The 26292-nt window shown below is 65.3% G+C and overlaps 2 protein-coding genes and 1 long non-coding RNA gene across 3 annotated transcripts; all 3 read left to right on the forward strand.

Moving 5' to 3' along the window:
- Positions 1-5388: 5388 nt before the first annotated feature.
- Positions 5389-12326, forward strand: TH (tyrosine hydroxylase; the record flags this gene model as incomplete). The annotated part of the gene is made up of 13 exons (XM_082659881.1): positions 5389-5478; positions 6907-7119; positions 7881-8055; positions 8323-8411; positions 8635-8702; positions 8998-9048; positions 9432-9577; positions 9668-9803; positions 9928-9997; positions 10513-10569; positions 10762-10857; positions 11159-11292; positions 12167-12326. 13 exons carry the CDS (start codon positions 5389-5391, stop codon positions 12324-12326), a joined length of 1485 nt encoding a protein of 494 aa, XP_082516007.1.
- Positions 12327-14825: 2499 nt separating this feature from the next.
- Positions 14826-15646, forward strand: INS (insulin; the record flags this gene model as incomplete). Its single annotated transcript, XM_082661064.1, has 2 exons — positions 14826-15012; positions 15501-15646. The coding sequence occupies 2 exons, from the start codon at positions 14826-14828 to the stop codon at positions 15644-15646; spliced, it is 333 nt and encodes a 110-aa protein (XP_082517190.1).
- An 827-nt stretch (positions 15647-16473) lies between these two features.
- Positions 16474-26288, forward strand: LOC309826741. Its single transcript, XR_014297134.1, has 4 exons — positions 16474-16556; positions 24707-24930; positions 26032-26101; positions 26222-26288. It is a non-coding gene; the product is annotated as an uncharacterized lncRNA (long non-coding RNA).
- Positions 26289-26292: the final 4 nt, after the last annotated feature.

Consider the following 26292-nt stretch of genomic DNA (forward strand, 5'->3'; position numbering starts at 1 on the left):
AGGAGGACCCGAAGACGCTGGACCCCTGGAACAGCCAGGTGGAGCAGAGTCTGGGGCACTGGCCACCCAGATGTTCAGCTGAGAGATTCAGCTGGTGTGGTCTGGCCACACTGAGCACAGCAAGGCTGTCCCCTCCCACGTTTCGGCCACTGTACTTCCGTTAATGCAGCCCAGGGCCACGATGTGGGGAGAGTCAGATGCCGGAAGCCAGGCTCCCCCTAGGATGTGAGGGAGGCTGGGTGGGTGGAGACGGGGGATGAGGCAGCCCCTCACCATCAAGGGCCCTGGGTGCCCCAAGCGGCCACAGGGGCGGGTGACTGGGACCCGGGCCCGTGGCACCAGGACTGGAGGGACACTGTTCTTGCAATTAGACCTGATTGCTGTCACAGCACAGCTGCCACAGGCTGCCCGGGAGTGACTAATGAGAACTGAATGTGGCCCTTATTGCTTTTCTCCGGCTAATTTGTCAGAAGACTGAAAGGGCCAGGTGGGTGGGGGCCCGCAGGCAGGCTGAGTCACTGGCATGGGGGCAAGGCAGGGGGGTCTGCAGAGGGACCCCCAGGAGCCAGGAGCACCTGTCAGGAAACTGGGGCCATGCCTGTGACTTGGCGTGAGGGTCTGGAGGGACACAGAGCCGGGGGTCACCCTGTGTACCACCGACTGTGGCTGGTCAGGCCTTCTAAGCCCCTGCTGCACACCACATGCACACACTCACCACACACTTGCACAAGCATCTGCGTGCATACATGTTCACATGCACACGCACACAAACAGACCAATAGAGCTGCGGCTGAAGCTCCCCATTGCGGGTCCCAGACCCGGCGGCAGCATCTCGGCTGCTGGCCCTACTGCATCTTCCGTCTCTGCACCGCAGTGCCCGGCCCAGGCCTCCCCGTGCCCAGCGCTGGACAGATGTCTGCTGCAAGGATCCTGGGATGGGGACTCTTGGGAAGGTGTGGAGTGCTTCTCCAGAAGCCTGAGGGCACCGATGTCTGGTGCCCAAGGGACCCGCGCTCCCACTGCTTGGATGGGAAAACAGAGTCTGCAGCACAAGAAGCTAAGCCAGGGCCCCCCGCCTGCCCCCCAAAGGTGTCTCCAGGACCCCCCGCCTGCCCCCCAAACGTGTCTCCAGGACCCCCCGCCTGCCCCCCAAACGTGTCTCCAGGACCCCCCGCCTGCCCCCCAAGGGTGTCTCCAGGACCCCCCGCCTGCCCCCCAAACGTGTCTCCAGCACGGGGCCAAGGGCCCAGCCTCCTGCCAAGGGCAGGTCCCACCCACGAGGTGACAGTGCTGACGGGAAAGGAGCTCAGAAAAGGGGCAAGAGGGAGGTCTGCCTGGAGGAGGAAGGGGCAGCCACCGGGCCTGAGGGCCTGGCAGGGGAAGGGAGCCAGGAGGACCCTGGTGGGGGTGGGAGTGGGGTGGGCACTCTCTGAGGGGGCAGGGGGCACGTGGCCCGCTCAGCCGGCGCTCCCCTGACTTCCAAATGCCCAATTATCCTGAGCGCATCGGATCGACCAGTGGGGCGGCCGGCTCCTGGCCCGTCTCGTCGACCTCCTCCACCCGCCTTCTCGCCTCTGCTCCCTCCACGTCCTCGTTCAGGCTAATTGCTCTGACATTTCAGCTCGGACAGGCCTGTGTGTCAGGATAGCATAGATCTGCTTCTCCGAGTCTGAAGGGAGCTGGCCAGCTTTTTCCCTGCCTGTCCCCAAGCACGGGGTCTGGCAGCAAGAGGACTGGGGCCCAGGCTGGGCAAGGCTGGAGGTGGGCGGCTCAGGCAGGACCTCTGTCCCTGATCCCCGGGGCGTGTGCTCTGTGGGGCCCGTGTACCTGCCCCCGGCAGAAAGGGTGGGATGCAGACCTCGCGGTCCCCGGCCGCCCCTGGGACCACAGGGGCCCGGAGACGGCCCAGGCAGCGGGACACTCTGAGTGCCCCAAGTCCTCGGAGGTGTGTGTCGTGTCTGTGTGTGTCACGCAGCTGTGTGCCCTTCCCAGGACACACACGATGCCCGCGCACAGAGACCACCCTCGGACGTGACCTCTGACCCCCAGATTGCCAGGAGCGTTTCCCTGACTGTTTGCTCATGGTTTTGGACGGTGGGGCCCTGCAGAGCCCCGGGATGCAGCAGCGCCCTGCCCAGCAGCCCTCTTGAGGGGGTTTGGGGAGGAGAGCAGGGGCTGGGGGTCCCACGGTGGGAGAGGCGGCGCCTGGGGGAGCAGCCTGAGGCCTCGGAACGGCCCTGTGGTCGTGAGGCCGGGGGCCGCAAGCTGCTTACCCTGCCCCTGCCCCGTGCCAGGCGCCGGCTTGATGCCAGGCACGGGCACACTGTCATTACGGGCTATTACATCCTCTGGGGGCCTCGCTTGTTGAGAGAGAAAACACTCCAGCTCAGCACCTCCTAATTGCCTGGCAAGGCGGCTGTAATTACTCAGCGTGACTGTGGCAGAGGGGACTGCCCAGGGGAGGGGTGCGGGCAGTGAGGGCTGAGGCCCAGAGTAGGTGGAAGGACGGCAGGGGCTGCCGGAACCCTGGCCTCACGCCACCTCCCTTGTCCTCTCACCTCCGTGCCCGGCCCCTCCTCCCAATCCGCCCCCAAACCCAGCTCTCGGTGCTCGGCCCCTTCCTCCCCTGTGGACTGTGTCCAGGCCACAGGGCTGTCTCATGCCTGACCTTCCCCCGTGGGTCCCCTTCCAGCCCTGCCCTCCTCGGGGGTGTCTGCCTGCCTGGCGTGCGTCTGTTAGATTTCTCCCCTTGGGGCCTGGGGCCCTGAGCCCCCTCAGCCCCTGGGATGAACACCACGGGGTCCCTGAAAGAGCCATGTCTCAGGAGATGGGAAACCTGGGCTCAAGACTCGCTGCGTGGCCCAGAGGAACACTCACCTCAGTCTTCCCATCTGTGGAATGGGTCTATGAAGCCCGTCTGAAGGCAGACACTGCGATCACCTGGGAGGCCCAGGGCAGAGGGGACCCTCGGCGGGAAGGAGACCAGGGTGCAGAACCAGGGGAGAGGATGTTAGCGGGCTTGGGGCGCCCTGGGTCCCCTCACCAACTGGGGTGGAAGAGGGTGTAACACACAGTGCGGGGTGGGGAGCGCGGCTAAAGGAAAAGGGAGCACTTCTGTGCTCTGGGGGCCCCGGAGCTGGGCCCCCAGCCAGCCCTGGAGGGGCAGGGGTGTGGGAAAGTCTTCCCAGGATGGATGCGTGGTCAGGAGTGGACCGCGCTGCTCACTGAAGCGTGTCCACCAGCTTCCCGCCTTCAGCTCTTGCCGGGGGTCTCACCTGGGGGTTGCCTGGCCCCAGGGCAGACTCAGAAGGCTGGCTCCACACAGCTTCCACGCAGGCACCGGCTCAGGGAAGCCAAGGGATTAGAAACAATATTTGTTATCGGTGGAGATATTTGCCGAAAGGTTAAATCCACAGCCGGCAGTGGAGGCCCCGCGCTCCTCCTGTGCAGTATCTAGCGGATGTGTCACCGCCCTGCACGGGGCCCCCTCTGAGCACATGGGCCAGCCACTGAAGGGCTGGACCCATGTCACCACGGGGTCTCCAGCAGCCCTCCCAGAGGGAGACACGTGAGAGCCCCAGGGGGCTTCCAGGGGGAGCAGGGAACCCATCCAGGGCTGCAGCAGACCTGATGCTGGGCATGGAGGCTGGCCACCCCTGGGGACCATTGGGCACTCAGGCAGGGCAGATGTGGCCTGGGGCAGTGGAAGCCCACCGCCCTCCACGTTGGCCCACAAGGGCAGAGCCAGCCCCGCCTTCCCCACTGGGGTCTTGGGCAGCTCCTTTCAGCGCCATTTAGGGCTCACAGCCCTGTGGAACCTCCTCTAGGCTGGGCCCTGGGGGCAGGGGCCACTGAGACATGTTCTCCAGGAGCCCAGAGTCTAGGAGATGAGACAGGCCAGGCACGGGGATGCAGCCGTGGGCCAAGCCAGCAGGGTTCTTGCTTTCAGAGAGCAGAGGAGGGGGAGGTTAATATCAGGGACAAGAAGGAGTAGGCATTGCAGAGTGAATGGTAGCTGAGCTTGTTTTGTGGGATGCATAGGAGTTCGCCAGGAGAAGAAAAGGGTGAGGGGCAGTATTTCAAACAGGGTGTCATGAAGTCCAAACCCTCCTTTAGCAGGAAATGGGGATGGTTGGGGGTGAGATCAATAGGGGTGGGTGAGGGGAGGGGGTCACTCAGGCTGCTTCCAGAGAGCAATGGGGAGCCATAGAGGATTGTGGAGCAAGGGAACGGCATGGTCAGACCACATCTGGGGAAGGTCCGGGAGGAGAGGGTGCGGATGGCCGCTGTGATGAAGAGCGGGTGCTTCTTTGGGGCGTGAGGGCTGCCGGGGAGGTGGATTGAGACAACATGGTGACCAGCTGGAGCTGCCGGGGGCCTCATACCTTTCCCAAAGCTGTGCCTGAACGTGGGGATGGGCGGGGGGGCGGGGTAGACAGGGCAGGACTCACGTCTGCCTGGTGCCAAGGGGGGGTTCCCTCCGGGCCCCTGGTCGCCGGGGTAGGGGCACCGCCAGAGGAACAGCGGGCATGGAACTCAGGAGAAACTCTGGGCTGGGGTTGTCCCGGGACCCGCGTGGTGCCAGGGACCACGTGAAGAAGGGACTGGGCCTCAGTGCTCAGGGATGGGCACATCCCTGAGGCAGTGACACCCCAGCGATAAGTGGTGAGAGGGCCTTGGGGGACGCTGGGGGGTAGGGGCGGGCCAGGAGGGGGGAGAGACGGCCATGCAGGAGTGGGTGGGACAATTGTTAGAGACTTCCCTGACCCCCGCGTCCCTCATTCTCCTGCACCCTGGAGGATGTGCCCTTCTGGAACACTCTGGGCCATGCTGGATGTGCCTGTGGGGGGAGGGCAGATAACATGCCCGCTGAGGACATCTAACAGGAACACGCCTCGGGGCCCTGCTGGGAAATTTGGTGAAAAATCTTCTGGAAAAGCGAGTTGCCTCCTGACACCTGAGGTCTGAGCCTGGCCTTCGGGACCGACGGCCACCAAAGGTCAGGGCTTTGTGGCACGAGCACGGTGGGGTGTCCAGAACTCCACCCCCCCGTGTACCCGCCCATCACCCGGCTCGGGTGTGGGCCGAGCGGCCTGGCTGCACCCAGCCCTGCGGAGCACGCCTGCCGGAGCCCGGATGATTCAGAGGAAGGGCCGGCCGCCCGCCTGGGTGCCTGTGACGGTGGATGCAATTAGATTTAATGGGACAGAGCCCTTTCTCCTGCGTCTCCGTGCTCCTCGCCCACCCCACCTCCCTCAGGCGGCAGCAGGAGGGGGACGCAGAGGAGGTGGGAGGTGGAGGACCCAGAGGGGCTTTGACGTCAGCTCAGCCTATAAGAGGCCGCCCGGCAGAGGGCTGTGGAGACGGAGCCCGGACCTCGCCGGCATCATGCCCACCCCCAACGCTGCCTCACCGCAGGCCAAGGGCTTCCGCAGGGCCGTCTCCGAGCTGGACGCCAAGCAGGCCGAGGCCATCATGGTAAGAGGCAGGCTGGTGCCCACGGGCCGGAACGAACCAGAAGCCCAGGGGTGTCCCCTGAAGGCTGGAGGGAGGCTCCAGGCTCAGGGTCCATATGGGTGCCCTGGACCCAGGCCTGGCGTCCAGTCCTGGCTGCAAGCACCTCCCCTGCCCGGACTCCGTGGGCAACCCCTGTGCCCGGGCGTTTGAATCTCTATGGGTGGGTCCTGCTGGACCCAGTGTGTGTGCAACAGTGTCCCGGGCCCTGCAGCAGCTCAAGGTGGTGGGGGGCACTGGGCAAACAGGGGTGCAGGCCCCAGTTCTGCTGAGCTGAAGGGAGGTCTGAGCTCCAGGGTGATTCCCATCCATCCCCCGCCCATCCACCTGTCCATCCACCATCCACCTGTTCATCCCTCATCTACCTGTCCATTCACCACCCACCATCTGCCTGTCCATCCACCATCCATTCATCCATCCGTCCAGCTGTCCATCCATCATTCACCCATCCACCTGCCACGCATTCCATGTCCCACGTGGGATCTCCTGTCTTGAAACCCACCTCCCCTGTTCCCTTGCCCAGAAACCCTGGGCCTCCCTGACCACCAGGGATGGCCCCCAAGGCCTGGCCCCCCACTTGGGAGCCCCCGAGTTCAAGGGAGGCTGTGCTGGGAAGACCCGCTGGGCCACCTCCCCTCTGAGACTGGAAAACTGGGGGCTTCTTGGCCTGGAAGAGGGTCTCCAGTTCGTCCTCAGGGATGGCCTGGAATAATCAGCTCCCTGCAGGTTTAAAACGGCTCTTGTTTATAGAGCTTTAATGGAAACACGGGCTGGGTCCTAGAAATTTAATTTGCAGACACCATCTCAGGGCACTGGCCGTGGGGTAGGCAGCGCTCACCCCAGGCCCCTGGCTCTGTCCACACCCCGCCTGCCATAGAGTGGGAGATCTGGGGGGGCTCCCCCGCGGCCCCCTGCCATGTTCCAAGACCCAAGAGACCAGAAGCTTCCTGGAAGTTCAGCTGCAAATGATGAGCCCCAGACAGGGGGCTTCTTCTCTACTCCGGCCGGGGGTGGGGGGGGGGTGGGCAGACGCACTGACCCCGGGGGCTCATGGTCTCGGGACCGGCTGTGGACAAGGTGTGGCCAGGGCCCCTGGGCTGTGAGGCAGGGCTGGGCATGGGGCCATGAGGAGAGGTCACTCCATGGGGCCAGACACCATGTCCCCTGGCCCTGCGCAGCCCGGGGGGCAGCAGGGCAGCCCCCAAGCAGCCCTCGTCACCTAACCCGGTTAGATGTGGCCTGAGGGCACAGACCACCCTCAGCTGTGGCTCCCAGCGCCCTCCCTGTCTCCCTCCCCCACTGCGGCCCCTGGCAGGCGCGACGCTGGAGCTGGGTCCCAGGTTCTGTGGGTCCGGCTGAGGGCAGGGGGAGCTGGCGCATCTGTCCCCACAGTCCCCACGCTTCGTCGGGAGGCGGCAGAGCCTCATCCAGGATGCCCGCAACGAGCGACAGAAGGCGGAGGCCGCCGCCGCCGCCGCCGCCGCCGCAGCCGCGGAGCCGGGCGAGGCCCTGGGGGGACGGGCCGGGAAGGCCGCGCTGAATCTCCTCTTCACCCTGCGGGCCACCAAGCCCCCCGCGCTGTCCCGGGCTGTGAAGGTGTTTGAGGTGAGGGAGCATAGGGGGCCACGTGCGGAGGGGGCTCACAGCCCCTCGCCACACCCTTCTGTTCTCAGGAGCTCCCTGAGCCCAGCCCCCCGCCCTCCCCCGTGCCCAGCACCCCACCCTGGGGGCAGGGGGGGTGTGGGTCCCCCAGGGCAGCCGGGGACGCAGGGCCCCCCATGCCCGCCTGGCCCTGGCGGGGCTGGGCTCATGTGACAGCTGATGGCGTTAGCTGCTGGACCCCAGCACACGCACCCAAATGACATTACAGCGGACTCCTCCCAAGCTCCCGCGATGGCCCGAGGGCCTTGAAGACTGAGGCTCCCTCGTTGCTGGGTGATGGGAGCTGGCAGGGGAGCGCACCCACCCCTCCCCCCCGTGCTCAGTGTTGCTTGGTCGGGGCCTGAGCCTCCCGACCTGCCCGCAGTGGGATCAGGGCCCACCCCCAGCCCCGGGCGTCTAGAGGTCTCGGACGAGGCCACCAGGGATGGAAATCAGGCTGCCTGGGAGGAGGCCCCACCCGAAACGCTGGGTCTGGGGGACCCTGTGACAACCCCTGTTAGACCAGCTAGACAAGAGCCGTTTTCCCAGCTGAAAGCTGTCCAGGCGGCCAGCAGCGGGCCTGAGTCTGGCTGCCGGCGTCCAGGGCAGGGCAGGGCGGGCCGACCCGGTGCCTGCTTCCCAGCGCCCTCGCCTCCCCCTCTGTCTGTCTCTGTCTCTGTCTCTCCATCTCTCCCTCCCTCTTTCTCCCTGCTTTTGCTCCTAAGACATTTGAAGCCCAAATCCACCACCTGGAGACCCGGCCCGCCCAGAAGCCGCAGGCAGGGGGCCTGCACCTGGAGTACTTCGTGCGCTGTGAGGTACCCAGCGCCGCCCTGCCCACCCTGCTCAGCTCCCTTCGCCGCGTGGCCGAAGATGTGCGGGGCGCTGGGGAGAACAAGGGTGAGGCTGCCCCTATACCCTTGAGGGCGACCACGTGACCCCGAGACATCGGGGTGCAAGGGGTCCCACAGGGGAACCCCAGTGACTGCGTGCACGGCCTGGGGCGCCCTCTCTGCTGGCTCTGGCCCTCCCCAATCCCCCTCGTCTGTGTCCGGGCCTGTGTCACCTCCAGCCCCCCAGTCGCAAGTGGGAGGCTGTTTCCAGGGGGGCCCTCCCACCACAGCCCAACACCCAATCTGGTCCTTCTACCCTCCTTCCTGCGTGCAGTCCTCTGGTTCCCAAGGAAAGTTTCTGAGCTGGACAAGTGTCACCACCTGGTCACCAAGTTTGACCCTGACCTGGACTTGGACCATCCGGTGAGCCGGGGCCCCGACCTGCTCCCGTACTCATGGCTGGGGCGGTGGGCGTGCACCCCGGCTTGGGACGGGGTGTCTGTTTGCCTCCGGCTCCTGGTGGAACCCTGAGGTTTGGTTGGGTGCAGCCGCCAGGCGCCCGCCGGTATCACAGGTCACGTCTGGGCTGGGGGCGTGGGGAGGGCTGGCAGGCCGCGGTGGCTGATGGCGTCCACTCTGCCGTCAGGGCTTCTCGGACCAGGTGTACCGCCAGCGCAGGAAGCTGATTGCTGAGATCGCCTTCCAGTACAAGCAGTAAGGGCCCCCCTCGGGACCTCATTCTCTGAGACCCAGACCCCGTCCTGCGGCCTCACACTAGACCTCGGTGGGGGGAAGGGAGGGATGCCTTTGTCACCAATGCCATCACCTTCACTGTCACCGTGGTCACCGGTTCGGGGTCCCCAAGTCACAGCCGAAGAAACGGAGGCACAGAGCAGTTAAGCAACTTGCTGTGGCCACACAGCCGGGGTCGCTCAGCCCAGGCCCTTCCTGTCCACCCCCACACGCCCTCCCCGAGGGGGCCTGGACTAACTGCTGACCCCCTCCCCAGAGGCGACCCTATTCCCCACGTGGAGTACACGGCCGAGGAGACTGCCACCTGGTGAGACCCCATGATGGCAGCTGGGGAGGGGCGGGGTGGGGAATGAGGAGGGCCCGGGAAGACCCCCAGAACCCCTGCGTGGAGAGTGGTGGCCTCCAGAGGACAGACCAAGTCCGGGTGGAGGAGGGACTTCCCGAGGCCCCCCACGGTCCCCTGAAACCCCCCAAAGCTGCAGGTGGGAGACATCCACTCCCAGTGGCCAGCGTCTTTGGGGCCAGGGAGAGGCCTGCAGTGTGAGGCTGCCTGGGGTCTGCAGGGGGCAGAGCAGAGCGCCCACGGGAGGGGCTGCCGGATGCCGGGAGGGGTCTGGGGCAGGCGGCGGGGGGCCAGGTTGGGAGTGGGGGGCACCCGGCCAGCCTAAGCCCCCCCTCCCCCGCCCACAGGAAGGAGGTCTACACCACGCTGCGGGGCCTCTACGCCACCCACGCGTGCCGGGAACACCTGGAGGCTTTCGAGCTGCTGGAGCACTTCTGCGGGTACCGGGAGGACAGCATCCCCCAGCTGGAGGACGTCTCCCGCTTCCTGAAGGGTGCGCCGCTGTGGAGGCCCCGGCGGGAGGGCCTGGGGTGGCCAGCCGGCGGCCCCACCCGCGCTGACCGCCCCCCCGCCGCCCTTGCAGAGCGGACCGGCTTCCAGCTGCGGCCCGTGGCCGGCCTGCTGTCCGCCCGGGACTTCCTGGCCAGCCTGGCCTTCCGCGTGTTCCAGTGCACCCAGTACATCCGCCATGCCTCCTCACCCATGCACTCCCCCGAGCCGTGAGTGCCCAGCCCAGCCCGCCGCGGGGGGCCTGCGGAGGACGGGGGCGGTGCGTGCTGCTGGGGGAGGGGGGCAGGCTGCGGCCCGGCCCCCAGCCCCACCCGCTGTCCGCCCCCAACACAGGGACTGCTGCCACGAGCTGCTGGGGCACGTGCCCATGCTGGCCGACCGGACCTTCGCCCAGTTCTCCCAGGTGTGTCCTCGAGGCCTCAGGAGCTGGGCGTCAGCCGAGGGGCTGGGGGGTGGCACCTGCGGCGATGGGCGCTGCCTGCCCCTCCCCACCCCCAGGCTGGATGCCGCCCACACCTGGGTCATGAGACTTCAGAGCGACTGCATCGTCTTGGAAGAGAGGGGTGGGCGGGCCGTTCTGGGAAGACCACCTTGGAACAAAGACGGGGAAGAATCCCTTCCGGAGGGTCAGGGGATCACGGTGCGCAGAGGACAAGCTGGGGGCGGAGTGCCGCGGCTTGTGCTGCCACCTGCTGGCTCTCCGAGGAACGGCAGGGAGCGGTCCTGGGCCCTTGACGGATCCCGGGAGCGCGCCTGCGTCCCAGGAGGGTCCCTGCACCCTGGGAGGGTCTCTGTACCCCGGCAGTGCCCAGGAGGCCCCTGGACGGGCTGCAGACAGCCCCAGCACCCTCCCCTCACACAGGCGCCCAAGCCATGGTGAGCTGAGCCTCTCCCCCCTCAGCTCTCCCTCCCCCACAGGACATCGGCCTCGCATCCCTGGGGGCGTCGGACGAAGAAATTGAGAAGCTGTCCACGGTGGGTTCTTTCCCCTGCAGGACGCTGGGTCCAGGCTGGGCCCTCCTGTCCAGGCTCCGGTCTCCGCTTCTCACGGCGTGACCGCCCGGAGCCTGGCTCACCTCTGCCTGGGTGGTGGGTGCCTGGGGCCATGGTCAGTGGGGAATGCTGTGCTGTGGTCTCTCAGCTGACCCTGCCAACTGCCCCCACCAGCTGTACTGGTTCACCGTGGAGTTTGGGCTGTGCAAACAGAACGGCGAGGTGAAGGCCTACGGAGCGGGCCTGCTGTCCTCCTATGGGGAGCTCCTGGTGAGACGCTCCCCGCACCCCCCAGGAAGGGGCTGGAGCCCGGGTCCCCACGGGGAGGGCGACCTTGGCCGTGCCTTCTGAATTCGGGCCTCCCAGGAGGCTGGGGCTGCCCTTTTAGGGGGGCCAAGAAAACTTGTCCCTGCCCGTCCCACTCACACTGTCCCCAGGCCTCGGGAGGACCCCCAGTGGAGAGGGGAGGGTATGAATCCACACCCAGAGCCCACCGTGGAGTCGGGCCAAGGGGCTCCAATTCCCTCGGGGCCCTGAGATCCACCCCCGCCCACACCTGGCCTCCCTCCAGCATTCCCTGTCTGAGGAGCCCGAGATCCGGGCCTTCGACCCCGACGCAGCGGCCGTGCAGCCCTACCAGGACCAGACTTATCAACCTGTCTACTTCGTGTCTGAGAGCTTCAGCGACGCCAAGGACAAACTCAGGTAGGCTGAGACCCCCACCGTCTCCCTGAACTGGGAGCGCCAGCCAGCAGCCTGGGCGTCCGAACCCACTGCACAGTGGAGAAAACTGTGCACCTAGGTTACAGCACCCCTCCCGCAGCAGGACCCCCAAAAAGTCTGGGGTGGGGAGACCTGCGGGGCTGGTGGCCACGTCAAGGCTGGGCCAAGGCCAGGCTCTGAGGAGGTGAAGCTTGACTTTGTAAGATGGATGTGCGGGGTCCTTCCCAGTCCCAGGTCCTCTGAGCAGCTGGGGCCGTGCTGGGGACAGAGGACAAGGGCCGGGGTGACTGAGGGCCGGGTGGGGAGCCTGGGGGTAGCAGGGAGTTTCCAGGGCTGGAGGTGCAGTGACCAGCATTCCCCGGGGGGGAGGGCAGAGCCCGACAGGGCCCGCCAGTTCGCCCTCGGAAGGGGCCTCTTTCCAGCCAGGCTCCTGTTGTCACCGGGGAGATTGAGGCCCAGGATCTATGTGCCTGCAGTGGGGGTGGGGGTGGGGGCTGGATACCACACACAACCTTGGGGACAGGGATGCAATGGACCCTGCGGGGCGCACGGTCTGGAGACCTTCCTGCGGGAGGAGGCCTGGCTGAGCCTCGGGAAGGAGCAGGGGGGGCTGGAGTGCCTCGCAGAGGCTCGCTTGGAAAAGGCCCGTCCCTCCCTGCCGTAAACAGCCCCCAGCCCTTGGAGGAGGCCTCCGTCCCCCACCTTGTCTGGCTGGTTGGACAGAATGAGCTCTGGGGGCGCAGGCGGCTCTGAAAAGTCCCGGGAGCTCTGAGGCTGCTGTGACGGAGACCCGGGCCCCCACCCTCGGGCTCATCCCCACTGGGTGACTGAGGGTCCCTGCTGGCTCCCCTCCCAGGAGCTATGCCTCCCGCATCCAGCGCCCCTTCTCCGTGAAGTTCGACCCATACACGCTGGCCATCGATGTGCTGGACAGCCCCCACGCCATCCGACGCGCCCTGGATGGTGTCCGGGACGAGCTGCACGCCCTCACCCACGCCCTGAGCGCCATCAGCTAGACGCGGGACGCCACCCCGCAGGCCCCCCTAGGCCGGCCCCAGGTCTCCTGGCCTTCCCCCCGCCGGCCCCGGCCCCCGCCCACGTGAAGGGCTGGCTCATAGGGCACCCCGAGAGCCCGCCAGAGATCCCCCTGCTGGAGGGCACCCTGTTGCCCCGCCCACCGCTTGCCAGCTCAGCTGCAGGTGACTTTGTGCCGTGTGCTGCCCATGTGCCGTGTGCCACCTGCTCCCGTTCTCAATAAAAGAAAGAATCCCTCTGGGTGCCTACCCGGCTGTGTCTGTGTCTGTGTCTGTGCACCGGGCTCAGCCCGCAGCCCTGCGCCCCTCACATTCTGCCCCATCCCTGCTCAGAGGCTCATCCGCTGCCTGCCCCCTCCTCCAGGCAGCCCCGGGTCACCTGCTCGCCCAGGGGAGCTCGTCTGTGCTGAGCCACCAGCAGCTCGAGGGCTGAGGGGGTCCTGGCTGAGCTGTCCCATCTCTGTGGGGGGGCAGCATGGAGGTGGGGGCCTGGCCTGGGTTTGCGGGGGCAGGGCTCACAGCCGTGGTCTCCTAGGCAGGGCTGCAGGCTGGGCCCTCCCCGCAAGCCCGATGTCCCCACTAGGAGGAGGACGGGGGTCCAGGGGCCAGCCTGTGAGAGCAAGCAGAGGAACGGGGGGTGTCCAAGGCACAGCTGCCTCTGATCCCCGTACCCCACCCCACCTAAAGCAGGACCTGGGAACGCAACCCCCCCACCCCGCAACGTGTGCCGGTGGAGCGTTCAGCTGAGCTGGCCCCTAGGTAACCTCTCTGGGCCTCAGTCTCCCCTGCAAGGGGGGCGGGGGGCTGGATTCTGGGCTTGGTTTACTCGACAGGTCTGGACCTGGCCCTCCAGCTAGAGCCCCCAGAATCCTCCAGGTTTGGCCCAGCCCAGGGTGTCCCCTTTCCCACCCTGGCCCTGGCCCTCGGAGCAAGCAGCCTGGGGCTTCCTGGGAGGTGGCTGGCTCCTTACTTCCTGCAGGAGGTACACACCAGCCCATCTTCCAGGCCCTGCTCTTTTCCTCTGGTTCCCCCTACCTCCCCCTCCCACCACCAGGACCCTGGCTCTAAGCTCTTAGGATGTTAATCCTGGTAAACTCCTACTCATCCGTCAAGACCCTCCTGGGCAAAGCCTTCTGTCCCAGCCCTCCCTGGTGGTCTGTCCTTCCATCAGTTGCACCTCAAGCACCTTGTCTGTGACTAGCCCTCCTGCACCTGTGTCCCTTTAGCCTGTGAGGCATCAAATGGAACCACTTCTGATGGTTGTGAGCCCCACTGAGACCCTGGGGAAGGGCTAACGGCCAGCCTCATTTCCCTCCTGCCCTCCTGGGCCCTGGGGTCTGCCCTCCCACCGCGGACTTCCGTCATTTAGCCTTCCACCTTGCACACCTCTCTCTAAGAGGCCCCCAGATCTCCCCTGGCGGCAGAGGGGCCTCCGGACATCATGACGCCCTGGGAAGGCAGGGTCCAGCCCCTTCCTCGGTGTGGGGGGCTGCTAGGGTCCGGGCCTCCCTCCAGGGGCCTGTCCAGGGGATTGGAGGGACCACAGGGGCTCGGCGCAAATAGCAGCCAAAGGATGCAATGGGGCCGAGGGGCCGGTCTGAAAGGGGTCAGCACGGGGGGAAGGGCGGGGCTCTAGGAAGAGGGATGGGGTCCGAGAGGCCGCCTCGGCGGGGTGTGGCGGGGCCCCACCCACGCGTCCTGTGGCCCCTACATTGAAGGTGAGGAACAGGGGCCGGCCTCAGGGGCCTCACGGCTGCAGGTCCCTGAGTTCAGCCCCCTCGGCAGTGCCCCAGGGAGCTGGGGGTGTCAGCGGGCCTCAGCGCTGGGGTGGGTGAGGCTGGGGCCGTGAGCCAAGGAGACGCTCCCTCACTGCCCACCCATGGCCTTGGACCACCTCTGGGGCCCCGAGGGCAGCCCCAGGGACAGCGGGCAGGGGTCCTCTCTCTTGGCCACACTCCCCGGACCAACATGGAAGATGGGACCCAAGCGAGGCCGGGTGGGGTGCGGCTCCTGTGGAGGCGTTTGCCCCCAGCTGTGAGCGGGGACAGCTCGGCATTAGGTCCCTCGTTAAGACTCTAATGACCCTGTGGCCCCAAGAGGTGCTGACGACCAAGGAGAGGTTCCTGCAGACCCAGCAGCGGGGAAATGATCCAGAAATTGCAGCCTCAGCCCCCGGCCATCTGCCACCCGCTTGAGGCCCTAATGGGCCAGGTGGAGGGGTCGGGGCTATAAAGCTGGCGGGGCCCAGCAGCCCCCAGCCCTCGGGACGAGCTCACTCGAGGCGTCAGCAAGCAGGTCTGTCCTGCGGGCTCTGCGTCCGCCCGGGTCCGGTGCCTCGGGGCCCCAGGCCCGAGCTCCGCTGAGCGGCAGGAGGGCGTGGGCTCTCTCTTGGAGCGTTTGGGGGTGATCGCCGGCTGGGGTCCCGGGCGCCCCCTCGCTGGCCTCACCCCCGCCTGTCCCCCAGGTCCTCGTGCCCCCACCATGGTCCTGTGGCTGCGCCTTGGGCCCCTGCTGGCCCTGCTGGCCCTCTGGGCGCCCGCCCCTGCCCGGGCCTTCGCCAACCAGCACCTGTGCGGCCCCCACCTGGTGGAGGCGCTGTACCTGGTGTGCGGGGAGCGCGGCTTCTTCTATGCGCCCAAGGCCCGCCGGGAGGCGGAGGGCCCGCAGGGTGAGCCCCGCTGCCCCGCCGCCCCGGTGCTTCCAGCTGGCACCCAGTGGGAGGTCAGGAGGGACTTTTTTAAAAAGGAAAATGATGTCCTCCTGGTCACATCCTAAAGGTGACCAGCTCCCTGGGGGTGAGCCAGGAGGACGCCTGAGGGTGGGCTTGCCCCTCCCCCCTCCCTTCTCGCCCCGGCCTCGCCCAGCACCCTGGCCCCACCCTCTCCCCTCCCCACGGAGGGCAGCTCCAGGGAGGAATCTTCTGAAGTGAGTCAAGTCCTGGGTGCCCATGGTCTCGGGGTGATGTGTCGGCCATGGTGGTGCTTGTGGGAGACGCCCCGTCACCCTGGGAGAGGGTCCTGTCCTGGGCGGGCTGTGGGGAGGGGAGGGGGCGGGGCAGGCCTGTGATGGGCGCCAGGGCACCTGTTCAGGGTCCCGCTCCAGGGCCGGGCAGGGTGGGCAGGGGAGCGCCGTCTGCCTGACCGTCTCTCCCCGCAGTGGGGGCCGTGGAGCTGGGTGGAGGCCCCAGTGCCGGCGGCCTGCAGCCCCTGGCCCTGGAGGGGCCCCCGCAGAAGCGCGGCATCGTGGAGCAGTGCTGCACCAGCATTTGCTCCCTCTACCAGCTGGAGAACTACTGCAACTAGGGCCCGGCGGGTGCCCCCTCCAGGCAGGCGGCCGCCCCCTCCAGGCAGGCGGCCGCCCCCTCCAGGCAGGCGGCCAGCACCGCGCTCCCCCGCACCCCTGACGGTCAATAAACCCCCTGAATGAGCCCTGCTGCTGTCGTCTGTGTGGCCTGGGGGGCTGAGGCGCTGCTGGGGGTGGGGGCGAGGAAGGCCGGCCCACCTGCTCAGGCCCTGGTGACGGGGGTGAGGGGGGCGCTGCCCCAGACCCCTCTCTGTTCTCTCTGCGTCACACACTGGCTGCTCACAGGTGTGCGGGCAGACAGGCACCAGGGACCATGGCAGTACCCCCCAAGGTGGTGAGCTCCTTCTTCGGGGGCCCAGACACCCCACTCCTCAGTGCCCCACTGCTGCACGGGGTGGCTCCGTGGGGCACCCGCCCAGGCCGCTGCCGGTCACGCCAAAGAGCCCAGGGGTGCCTGGGCTGGTCACAGCCCGGGAGGTCAGAGGGTGACCTGGCCGTACCAAGGCCTGGCCAGCCTGCCGGCTGCTCAGAGACCAAATCAATCTGCAGGCTTCCTGAAGGCTCCGCCCGGGCCAGGGCTCGGGGTGGCCAGGCTGGGGCTGCTGCCTGGGCCCCGGTCGCCGCAGACCACTCAGAGGCCGGCCTGGTACCCAGCCGGCTGGGCGGCCCTCCCTGTGACCCCGAGGCTCTCACCCCGGTCCCCCCACCCCAGGGGAGACGCTGCAGGCCCCCAGCAGGCCCCGCCCCTGGAGTGGAGGCCAGGGCTGGGCAGGCAGGTGGATGGCCGGACACTGGACCCGGAAGAGGAGGGGGAGGGGGGGTGGCCAGGGTGAGCGGCAGGCTGCCCATGGGATCACCCAGGCGGCCCATTAGCACGGGTGGAGGCAGGGGCACCCCGCAGGAGCTGAGGTATGTGGGTGCCCGAGGCCGGGCTGCATGCAGCTGGGGCTGGGAAGTGGGCCGGTTGGAGTCAGGCTGCCCTCAAGGCCCTGCCAGCCAGTGAGACCCTGGGGACGACTCGGACGCTCCCCCTACCCCTCAGGTGCCAACAGACTCTGTGGAGAAGGTGGAGGCCGTTGGGGTCCCGGGGCAGGCGGGGCCCTCCCGGCCAGCAGGACTCTCAGCGCGGCTGGCGCTGGGTGGTGGGGGGGGCTCGGAAGAGGAGCCCACCAGGTGGGGAACGTGGCGGGTCAGGGTGTGACGTGGCCCTCGCGCCCTGCCTGGGCTGGGGCCTGTCTTCCTTTCCCCTCCTGAGACCCGCTGCCGCTCTGAGGCCCAGGACCCGCCCCGCCCCAGCCGCTCCCACCAGCCCCTGGGTACCAGCGGATGTGTTTTCGAACAGTTGAGGTGGGGGCCCTCCATACACCCAGCAGGGACGGGGTCACGGAGGGAGGGAGAAGCGGCTGCCCAGGGCCGCCAGGACCCCGGGGGCGAGGGCGGGATCGGACCCAGTCTCCTGCTCGGCACCGCCCTGGGCACTGAACCCCAGGTGCCCCCGCTTCTGGACCCCCCCCCACATCGCCCCACGGAAGCCAGGCCCGCAGACCTGGGCTCTGCCACCCAACCCAGGCCCAGGCTCCGCCCCTTCTGGGAACTGGAGGGCAGACCTGGCCTGCCCTTGGGACCTGGGCTCCACTGGCCCATGCGGCTGGCGGTGGCTGTCAGCGGTGTGCAGGCCCGTGTGTAACCCTCACGTGGGCAGTGGGGTCCAAGTGCCGAGAGCAGCCCCCCCCAACACGTTCCACTCCCTCACTGTTGCGTCTTCCGTGTTGCACTGTCACGCGTGCCGTGGGGGGCGGGTGTGTGCTGTTTGCCCCTGTGTTCCTAATGGGGAGACAGAGGCTGGGGTCAGGCCCTCTGGTGCCCACCCACTAAGGACACTCTGCCTGTGTGGCTGCCTCCAGGCTGGCTCCCCGGATTGCATCTGCTCCTGGCAGGGATGAACTGGCAGCTCCACCTGGCCATTGGGGCTGTATTTGCCTTCTCCTGTTGGCAGTAAATATTTACTGTCCTCGCTGTTCTCCGGGCCTGAGCAGATCCTGAGGGCTATGGGAGGTGGACGCAAGGATGCTGGGGTGGGCTCTCTGCCCTTGCGGGCCTGGTGCTCGGTGGGGGCCAGGCTGGGAAGAGGGCCTGATCTCCTGGAAAAGGCCCCCCAGGCAGAGCCCCGGCAGAGCCCGGCCGGTGTCTGTGTCCAGTTAGGCTGTGAGCCCCCACCTTGGGGAGCCTGCCCGGGACCCAGGCAGGGTGGGGTCCCCTGCGCGGGCGGTTTTACCAGGTGGGCACCCGTCCACGCCGGGCAAGGCGGTCAGAGCGGTCATTCACAGACAGAACCAGCAGAGGGCGCCAAAGCCCCGCTTTTGCCACACTCCACTTTGTGCTGGGCTTACTGTCCTGGACAGTGGTCCTCTCCGCAGGGGTCTGCTGCCCACGCCGCCCGCGTTCCCCCCTGCCAGCAGGCACAGGGGCTCCGGGGGATGCCCAACGGGCTGGCCGCCCCGGGCTCTGGAGGCCATGAGGCTAAGGAAGGGGAGAGGGTGCCGAGGTCTCAGCCCCCCATTCAAGCCCACACACCCCCCCTCACGGGCCCAGGCTTCCTGGGGGAGCAGCTGGACAAATGTTCCGGGCCCCCAACATTCTGGAAACGTCTCCAGTGAGAGTTTGACCCTCTAGAATCAGAGACCTGGGGCCGGAAGTCCTTGGGGCCGACCTCCTCCAGGGCCCCCATCCTGGCTGAGCAAGCCAGGCACCCGTGCGAGCTGGAGCCCTGGCTGAGGGTCTCCAGGACCTGGGGCAATTGAGGCTGGGGGCTGCGGGGTGGCTGTCGCCGTCAGGCCAGGCGGCCCCTCGCTCTGCTTGTAGCCACCTTGGCCACTCGGGCCAGAAGGCTCACGTGAGGCGGGGGCTTTGGGGCCAGGAACCCTGGGCCCAGGAGGCCTCTGGCGGGGGTCCAGCTGGGTCAGGGTTAGCTCTTTCCCATGTCCATCCCCATCTCCCCCTCCCGGTGCTGGGAGGAGAGAGAGGTCAGTTCCAGAAAGAATGTTGGGGGTAGGGGGTGGTCATGGGTCTGGGAGCGTGGAGATAAACAGACAAGCAGGGCGGTGGGGCACCGGCCACGCCCCTCCCTCCCGCACTGTTGTTTCTGGCCCTGGTGCAGGAACAGCGAGGCAGAGTCCTTCGAAAGTGGAGACCAGCGGAGGTGGCTCCCCACCACTCCCCAGCCAAGCACCGGCCCCCAACCCCCGGGTCCTCAGCTCCACCCCGTCCCCAGGCAGCCCGCCAGCCCCACCCCACCTCGGCTCAAACCTCCCACTTCCTCCACCTGCCGCTGTCCGGGGTCTGACCCGGAGACCCCTGGGAGAGTGTCCAGGAGCCCAGAGATGGGTCCCTGAGGCTACCCCCAGAAGCTGGGCCTGGGTCCGCCACTCCACAATCCCCGCCCTCCAAAGCACTGGGCCTGGGTCCGCCACTCCACAATCCCCGCCCAGGAGCCCAGAGATGGGTCCCTGAGGCTATCCCCAGAAGCTGGGCCTGGGTCCGCCACTCCACAATCCCCACCCTCCAAAGCACTGGGCTGAGATATGGGATCTTGGGGGCACCCCCGGAGCCTCAGGAGGGGGTTGCAAGTGGGTGCTGCCTCCCAGGCTCCCTTCACCCAGAGATGCTCAGAGACGTAGACCTAGGGTCAAGGTCACAGGGTCGTTCCCAGCCAAGTGTGGCTCTGTGCTTTGCCAGGGATGAAGGTGGGCCTCCACAGCCTGGGGGTCCAGAGCCTGTGAGCTCCGGGTGCCCCACCTTCTGCAGCCCCATGTGGACCACGCTGCTGGCCCATCAGAACCTCGTGGGGCGGGGATGGGGGGGCGGAGGGGGGCAAGGAGCGCATTCCGCCAGCCTCACTGACCCCCTGCCCAGTCCATCTGTGTTTTTGGAAAACAGAGCCGGCGCCCGGCAGCCCTGCAGCCTGAGGCCGTTCACACTGCGTCTCAAAGCACACAATTTTCTTCTTCAAAGTCCATCCTCACTTCAGAACTTGGCCCTGCTCCAGCCTGGCCTCCCTGGGGGCACCCTGCCTGCCCCTCCCACACCCATGGCCCACTTGCTGGGGGACCTTGGAAACCCCCTTGCCTCTCTGGGCCTCAGGTTCTGGGCTGCGGGTCAGGCCTGCGTGGTAGCTCAGCGGGCAGCAGGAACAGGGCTGGGAGGAGGTGAACATGGGGGCCCCGGCTCTGAACCCGAGGCTCTGTCCCTTCCTAACCCTTCCTGGCTCTCACTGGCCCTCTCTGGCCCTCTGTGACCTTTGTTGGCTTTCTCTGGTCCTCCATAGCCTTCCATGGTCTCCCTGGCCTTCCCTGGCACCCACCTGAGGTCCAACAAACTCAGCCTGTCCAAGAAACCCTCCAAGGGTCAGGGAGAGGGAGAGGATGGAAGATGGGCTTCCTCCCTTGAGGCCTACACGATGGGTCTGCTCTTGGTCACCTGCTGGGGTTGCTTCCTGGACCCGGGTCCAGCTGTGGGAATGGGGAGGGCAGAGAGGCCAGACTCCGGGTGGGAGGAAGAGCTAGAGGAAAAACAGGAGAGGGGAGGGCTGAGGGGGCCCCCAACTCCAGCTGCACAGATCAGAGGAGGTCAGACCAGGCAGGCTGGGAGGCTTCCTGGAGGAAGAGTCCTGTGTCCACATTCAGGAGCCTAGACCTTAAGATCGTGTCCGCATCTGGCTGTCATGGCCGAAGGTGCAAACCAAGCCCAGGGATTGCCGTGGGGCACATGCAGTCCATGCCACCCTCCCTGGAGCCACACTGGGAGCCGCGTTCACACGGAGATGTCGTCCTCCAGGCCCTGGCCAAAAAGAAGGTGCAGGTTGAGGTCTGGAGGACACAATGGGTCAAGTCCTGTGGACGCCTCACCTCCCGAACGCCCTCAGCATGTTGGGGTCAGCAGGAGGGTCCACTCGGGCCAGTTCAGGGCTGAAGGGTGAGAGCTGGTGAGCCAGGCACCTGGGGATTAAGTCCTTGCTCTGCTGCCCATGGCTGTGTGGCCTTGGGAAAGTAACATAGCATCTCTGAGCCTCGGTTTCCTCATCCATCAAAAGGGAACCCGAGGAGACTCTTCCCGCCTTGGTGGTGAGGGTCCAGTGGGGCGATGTGTGTGAGTGGGGACCCCCCAGGGCTGTTGCCATGGTGTCCACAGGTCCTCTGAATTGTATTCTCAGCTCCTTCCCCAGTAGGACAGGCCGTGGTCTCAGGCTGCCCCCACGCACCCGGCATGCACCGTGCTGTCCTCTGTGGGCCAGGCGTGTAGGTGAGGGAGGCCGAGGGAGGACCACGGGCGCAGGGCGCTTCTTGCGGCCTCTAGCTCTGCATCTCCAGCACGTTACTTCCCCTCTCTGGGCCTTCGTGCTCCACAGGCTGCTGCCCCTGCGGGCAGCAGAGGCAAAAGGCCGCTGATGCGTCTTCCACGGGAAAGGAGCAGCTCCTCAATAGCAGGGGTGGCCTGTGGGCATGTCGGGGTGCTGGGTGGGGCTTGCCAGGAAGAACAGCTCCCCAAGGGAGGAGGCCCGGGGCTGGGGTCGTGGAGGGCTCACACATCTTGAATGAGGCCGAAAGCAGGATGAGGGAAGGGATGTGCATGGCCCAGGGGATCCGGGGCTCCCTTGTGCCCGGTGACAGGGCAAGACTCCCTGCCTGGCCAGTCCCCCTCCCCCCAAACTCCAGAGTCCTCTCAGGTGGCCGCTTTTACCCAGGACCAGCCGGGGCCATGACTCAGCTACCAACACCCAGGAAAGAAGGTTCTAGTGCCGTCGGTCAGGGGAGTCAGGGGCAAACATACTTTTGCATTGAGAGAGTATAATGATGAACAATAACAAACACGTATTAGTATGTGGTCTGTGCTGGACGCTGACCTAAGGGCTTTCAGGCACCAGCATGTCAAGCCTGTGAGGTCAGAGGCACGTGGCCTCCCAGGGGTGCCCGGGCTCGCCCAGGTCCTTCCGCAGAGCAGGGATTTGAGCCGGGTCAGCCTCCAGGTCTCCTCGTGCCCGTTCCTCTCCCCTTCTGGATACACCGCAGTGTGAGTGGTACAGCATGAGCCCCCGGCCCTCCCACTGTGGCCTTGCTGCCCTGGGGTGGCCTCACCCTGGCCTCTCCAGCTGCCCGCACAGAGGTGGCTGGGTCAGACAGGTCCCAGTGGTGCGGGGCTCTCGGGACGTCTGGTGAGTTCAGCATGGGGGTTCCGTTTCCTCCCCCCTCTTCTCTCGGCTCTCAGGTTTGGTAAAGTGGCTCTTCTGTTATCCTCGTGGCAATATTGATTTCTAGGACAGCCAGGTGTTTTCTGGGGCTGCGGGTGCATTTCTCGATGTGGCCACAAGGTGCCAGGCTCGGGTCAGATTTGGAAAGCCCTGCGGGGATTGTGGGTCGCGGGCGCAAGATTCAGCCCCTGAATCTGGTCTCGGGGACCCTGCCTCAGGATGGGGGTCCCAAACGTTCTGCTCCAGAGCCTCTCAGTAACGAATCTGATTTTATTGATATAAACATAATACAGTTTTCTCTAATTCTCAGAACACAGCGGATGTTCTGGGAAGGCGTCCCGGGTTTAACCTGTACTCTAGGCATCACCTCGCCACACCCCTGGGATCGGAACCGCCAGAGAGGAATTCCCTTGGGCCTCCTTCCACCGTCAGTTCTGTAATGCCAGGGCGGGGGCAGAGGAGAGCCTCAGATCCAAGCGCAAAGGTGCAGAGCCCACCAGTACCCCGACACTGCAGGGGGCCTCCCCCTTGCAGGAAGAATGTTGTCACTTTGCCCCCAGCCCTCTCCCCAGGGTGCCCCAAGATTGCCGCTCCGAAGAACTTTTGAGCCGGGCGCTGTAATTCTAGAATTGGCCACCAGGTGTCAGCATGAGGCCACTTAAGCAGCCAAGTGGAGGAAACTAGGGAATTTCTAAGGGTCCTTTAAGTCTCTCAGGCATAACTAGGATCTGACCAGAAGCCCAGGATGGGATAACCCTCTCTCAGGCCTAAGAGGCAGTGGGGCCGTGACGTTTATGCTGTGAGGTGCACCCCGAATTTGTCCCTTCTCTCCCACTACCCTGTATCCCCTATAGGCCATGTGTTCCCACCATGGACAGTACATGGAATGTCGAGGGTCACAGCCCTCACACCCACAACACTTCTAGTCCTGACTCAGTGGCACCATGGCCTAGCTAGTCCCCCATGGGTGCTCCCCACCCTGAAACCCTTTCTCTGCTCGCCTTCCTTTGCTTAAACACTCTGGGCTTCAAGGTTCTGATGGAATAAAACAGCCCTGCCTTGGTGAGATCCCCTTTGGGGCTGTGCCAGAAACGGGGATTCTCACTAGGGCAGAGCTCAGATTCCATACACTGTTTTAGGGGTGGGAGGTTCCACATTTCCAAGAGTTTGATCTGTGGGTTTGAAAGGCTGCTGCCCTTTCAACCCCTTAGCTGCCCACCTTCTCAATTTGAAGACACCCCCTTTGGTGGGCCTTCCATGGAACCCCATCATCTGACGTGGGGTCAGCCCTTCACCCTCTCTAGCCCCACCTGAGGCTTGGGAAGTCCCAGATACGTTTCTCTGTAGGGACCTGCAAGCTCCTTGTGACATCTGGGCATCCGGCAGCGGACACTGGAGTCTGGGGGGGGGGGGCGGGCATAGGTGTGTGGCACAGGCTGTGAAGACTCCAAAGCCACAGAACCCAAAGCAGAGCCAGCGTGAGCACGTGACTGCTGCAGCCCCCCAACTGTGGGCTGCTTCACACTGAGTCCCCTCTCCGTGCCCTGGACCTGATTCAGGACCGTTAGTATCCCTGCATCCTTCCCCACCCAAGAGACCAGTGAGGAGGCCCACCTGCCCTCCTCCCAGAGGATGGTATGGCTCTGGGGCATCTGCATTTTGTTTAGGACACCCCCACGAGATTTGAGTCCCCCCAAGTCTGACTCTCTTCCCCACTGAAAGCCCTGTCCTCCCACCAGATGATGTATACCTCCAGCTAAGGAAGGAAGTTCAGGTGAGGGCTTGAAAGACAAAGGGAGAGGGGAGAATTAACCCCCAACACAGGCTGGTAAGCTGGGGTGCAGGGGCACAGGGAGGGTGTGGACTGGTGGTCTTCTGGGAACAGCACGTGTCTTTGCCTCTTAGTGAGTCTCTGATCTGCTTCCTGCTCTACCTGAAGGCTCAGGAAAGTTTAAGTTCCCAGTGAGGCTTAGTGTATAATCAGGCAGCACTTCTATCTGGGTCCCCACCACCACCACCACCACCAGCTTCTGACACCTCCGAGTCTATGCCTCAACTGGAGTTTCCGCCAAGCTCAAAAGACTGTGAGCCCCAGTCGTCCCACCCAGGGGTACCTGTGAGCAGGACACTGCTGCTCGCTACCTGCCGCCTTCCATTTGCTTCAGCATCCTTGGGTGCCCAGCACCACACGTAGGGTGTAGGGGGTAGTATCAGATGCCACTAGGGAAGGGAGAAAACTCCCAGGTGAGTCCCCTGCCTCTGGAAGAAGGACGGACATGGCCGCATTGTGTTGCAGCTGTGTGGGGAGCCCATGAAGAAAGATTTTTCTGACCATTCTCGAACCCTGGCTTTTTCCCCATTATGCCCCGCCCCCATTTTACCCGTGCCACGCCCACTGGCATGCCAGGGTGTCGAGTGACTGCCAAGTGTCAATCTAGTGAGGCCCTACCCACTCTCCACCCCCTCCGAAGAGTCCCACCTTCCAGCAGGCAGGGAGTGCTTCCGGCTAACGCCCACGCCCACAAACGCCTTTCTGCCAGGCTAGGGGTGGGCCTGATCTCCACCCCCTAATGCGCTGTGCCCTCACGTGGGAAGGTGCCAGAGCCAGCTGCCCCGGCACCACCAAGTTGGCGCAAAGCTACCCAAATTTGGAGGGGCTTGAGGAAAGGCGTGGAGGGGACGAGGAGGTGAGGGGCGAAAGTATAGTTTCAGCTGGGATTCGAGCAGGTGCCGTGCTCAGTGGCGGCGAGGCTCCCCTGCTTCCAGGGGCCTGTTATGATGCACACTTTGAAAGTGCCCTTCGTCGTCTCTCCAGCCTCAGCCTCGTCCCCCTCCTCCGCCTCTGCGGCGAGCCGGCTGGAGGGTCCGGGCAGCACAGCCAGAGCCCCCCCCTGCTTTGGTGGCGACTGCTAATATTGGCCCGGCCGGCGGACCATCACCCGGGCAGTTTCGGCAGAGAGCCTGGGGCACCAGAGACTCCCCAGTCCTTTTTATCCACCGCCCGGGAGCTTCGGGGACTACGCAGCGGCTAGAGTACAGGTGACTGGGCTTCCCTCCCTCCCCCTTGAGTGTGTGAGAAAAGCTGCATTCTGATCTTTGAGGCGTGGGTGGGCCGGGGGCTTGGGGCTGGGGCAGTTAACAGGAGCAGAGAGACCTCTGCGCCAGGGGACGCAGGCGAGCTTCGACTTCGGAGGAGACGGGAAGGACAGGTGGACAGGGACTCTTCTGTAGGGCTGCCCAGAGCCCTCGAGTCTTTTGCGAGGAAAGTAAGTTTTCCTTCGCGCTTCTGCAAAATGGGAGGGGCAGAGGCGGAGGGTAGGGCTGCTCTTTTCAGCAGGAAGGCACAGCTGTTTTTGCAAATGTAAAAGGCAGGGTTTTTCTGCGTGAGAAATTCCCTCTTGCTGCACCCCACCCTCCCCGACGGCAACCAAAGACAAACAGGACACTGCAGAGGGGCGGGGCCCTGAGATTTTGGAGCTGTTTTTTGGTTTTTTGATGCCACTTAAAAAGTAAAGCTTCCCTCCTCTCTCCCCACTCCCTACAACCCCCCCCCAAAAGAATCCCACCATGTCACTGGAGAGTGAGAAGGACAATGAAGGGGCAATGCCCCTTGGGGCCCCACAGCAGGATTTAGAAAGTAAAGCTTCTCTCCTCCAGACAGTGTTCTCCCGGGCCCCCTCCCAGCTCCCCCTGCCCTGGGTAGTTTCGCCAGGAGTCCATTACTTTGTGCATGACGTGTTTCTTCCCACCACCCAGGGTCCCAGACGCCTCCGTCCGGCCAGGGTGGTGTTTGTGGGGAAGAGGTTCATTTCCCCAGAGAAGCCCAGCTTCCCCCCACTCTCAGCTGCCTTCCCAAGGCAGAGCTGCGTCCTTTGGTGTGTGCCAGCTCCCCCTCCTTGCTTCCATTCCAGGTGGGAATGCTGGGGAGTACAGGGGAGAATTTTGATAGCGTGTGCTGTGATCCCCCAAGGCAGGCTGTTGGTGTGCAGCCCCCAGCCCCCATGCCCAGGCAGAAGTCCACAGCAGGAAGGGGCAGCCTGTCCAACAAGAGGGTGTCCTGCCGTTCCGTGGGCACCTCTGCAGGCTTGGCTGTGGAAGCCCAGCTCCGGGTGAACTGTGGACACTTTCCTCCTTCCCTAGTGCTTTAAGAAAGGGAGAGCTGGGCAGCCAGAGGGACCGGAAGGGGAGCCGCCGCCCAAACCCTGACAAGGTGACCTGCAGCCTCTCCACCCAACAGCCAGGGGAGGGGCAGGGGACCAGGGCCCGGGCTTGGGGGGTGGGTTTGTTTTAAAAGCAGTCATCTTAGGGACACCCTTTCGCTTCTCCCCAGGGGACGAAGAGTCACCACTGAGCTTGAGGAAGAGGAGGTGGATTCTAGCTGCCAGCCCCAAGGCCCCACAT

Source organism: Grampus griseus, assembly GCF_964374135.1.
Source record: "Grampus griseus genome assembly, chromosome: 8".
Taxonomy (NCBI): Eukaryota; Metazoa; Chordata; class Mammalia; order Artiodactyla; family Delphinidae; genus Grampus; species Grampus griseus.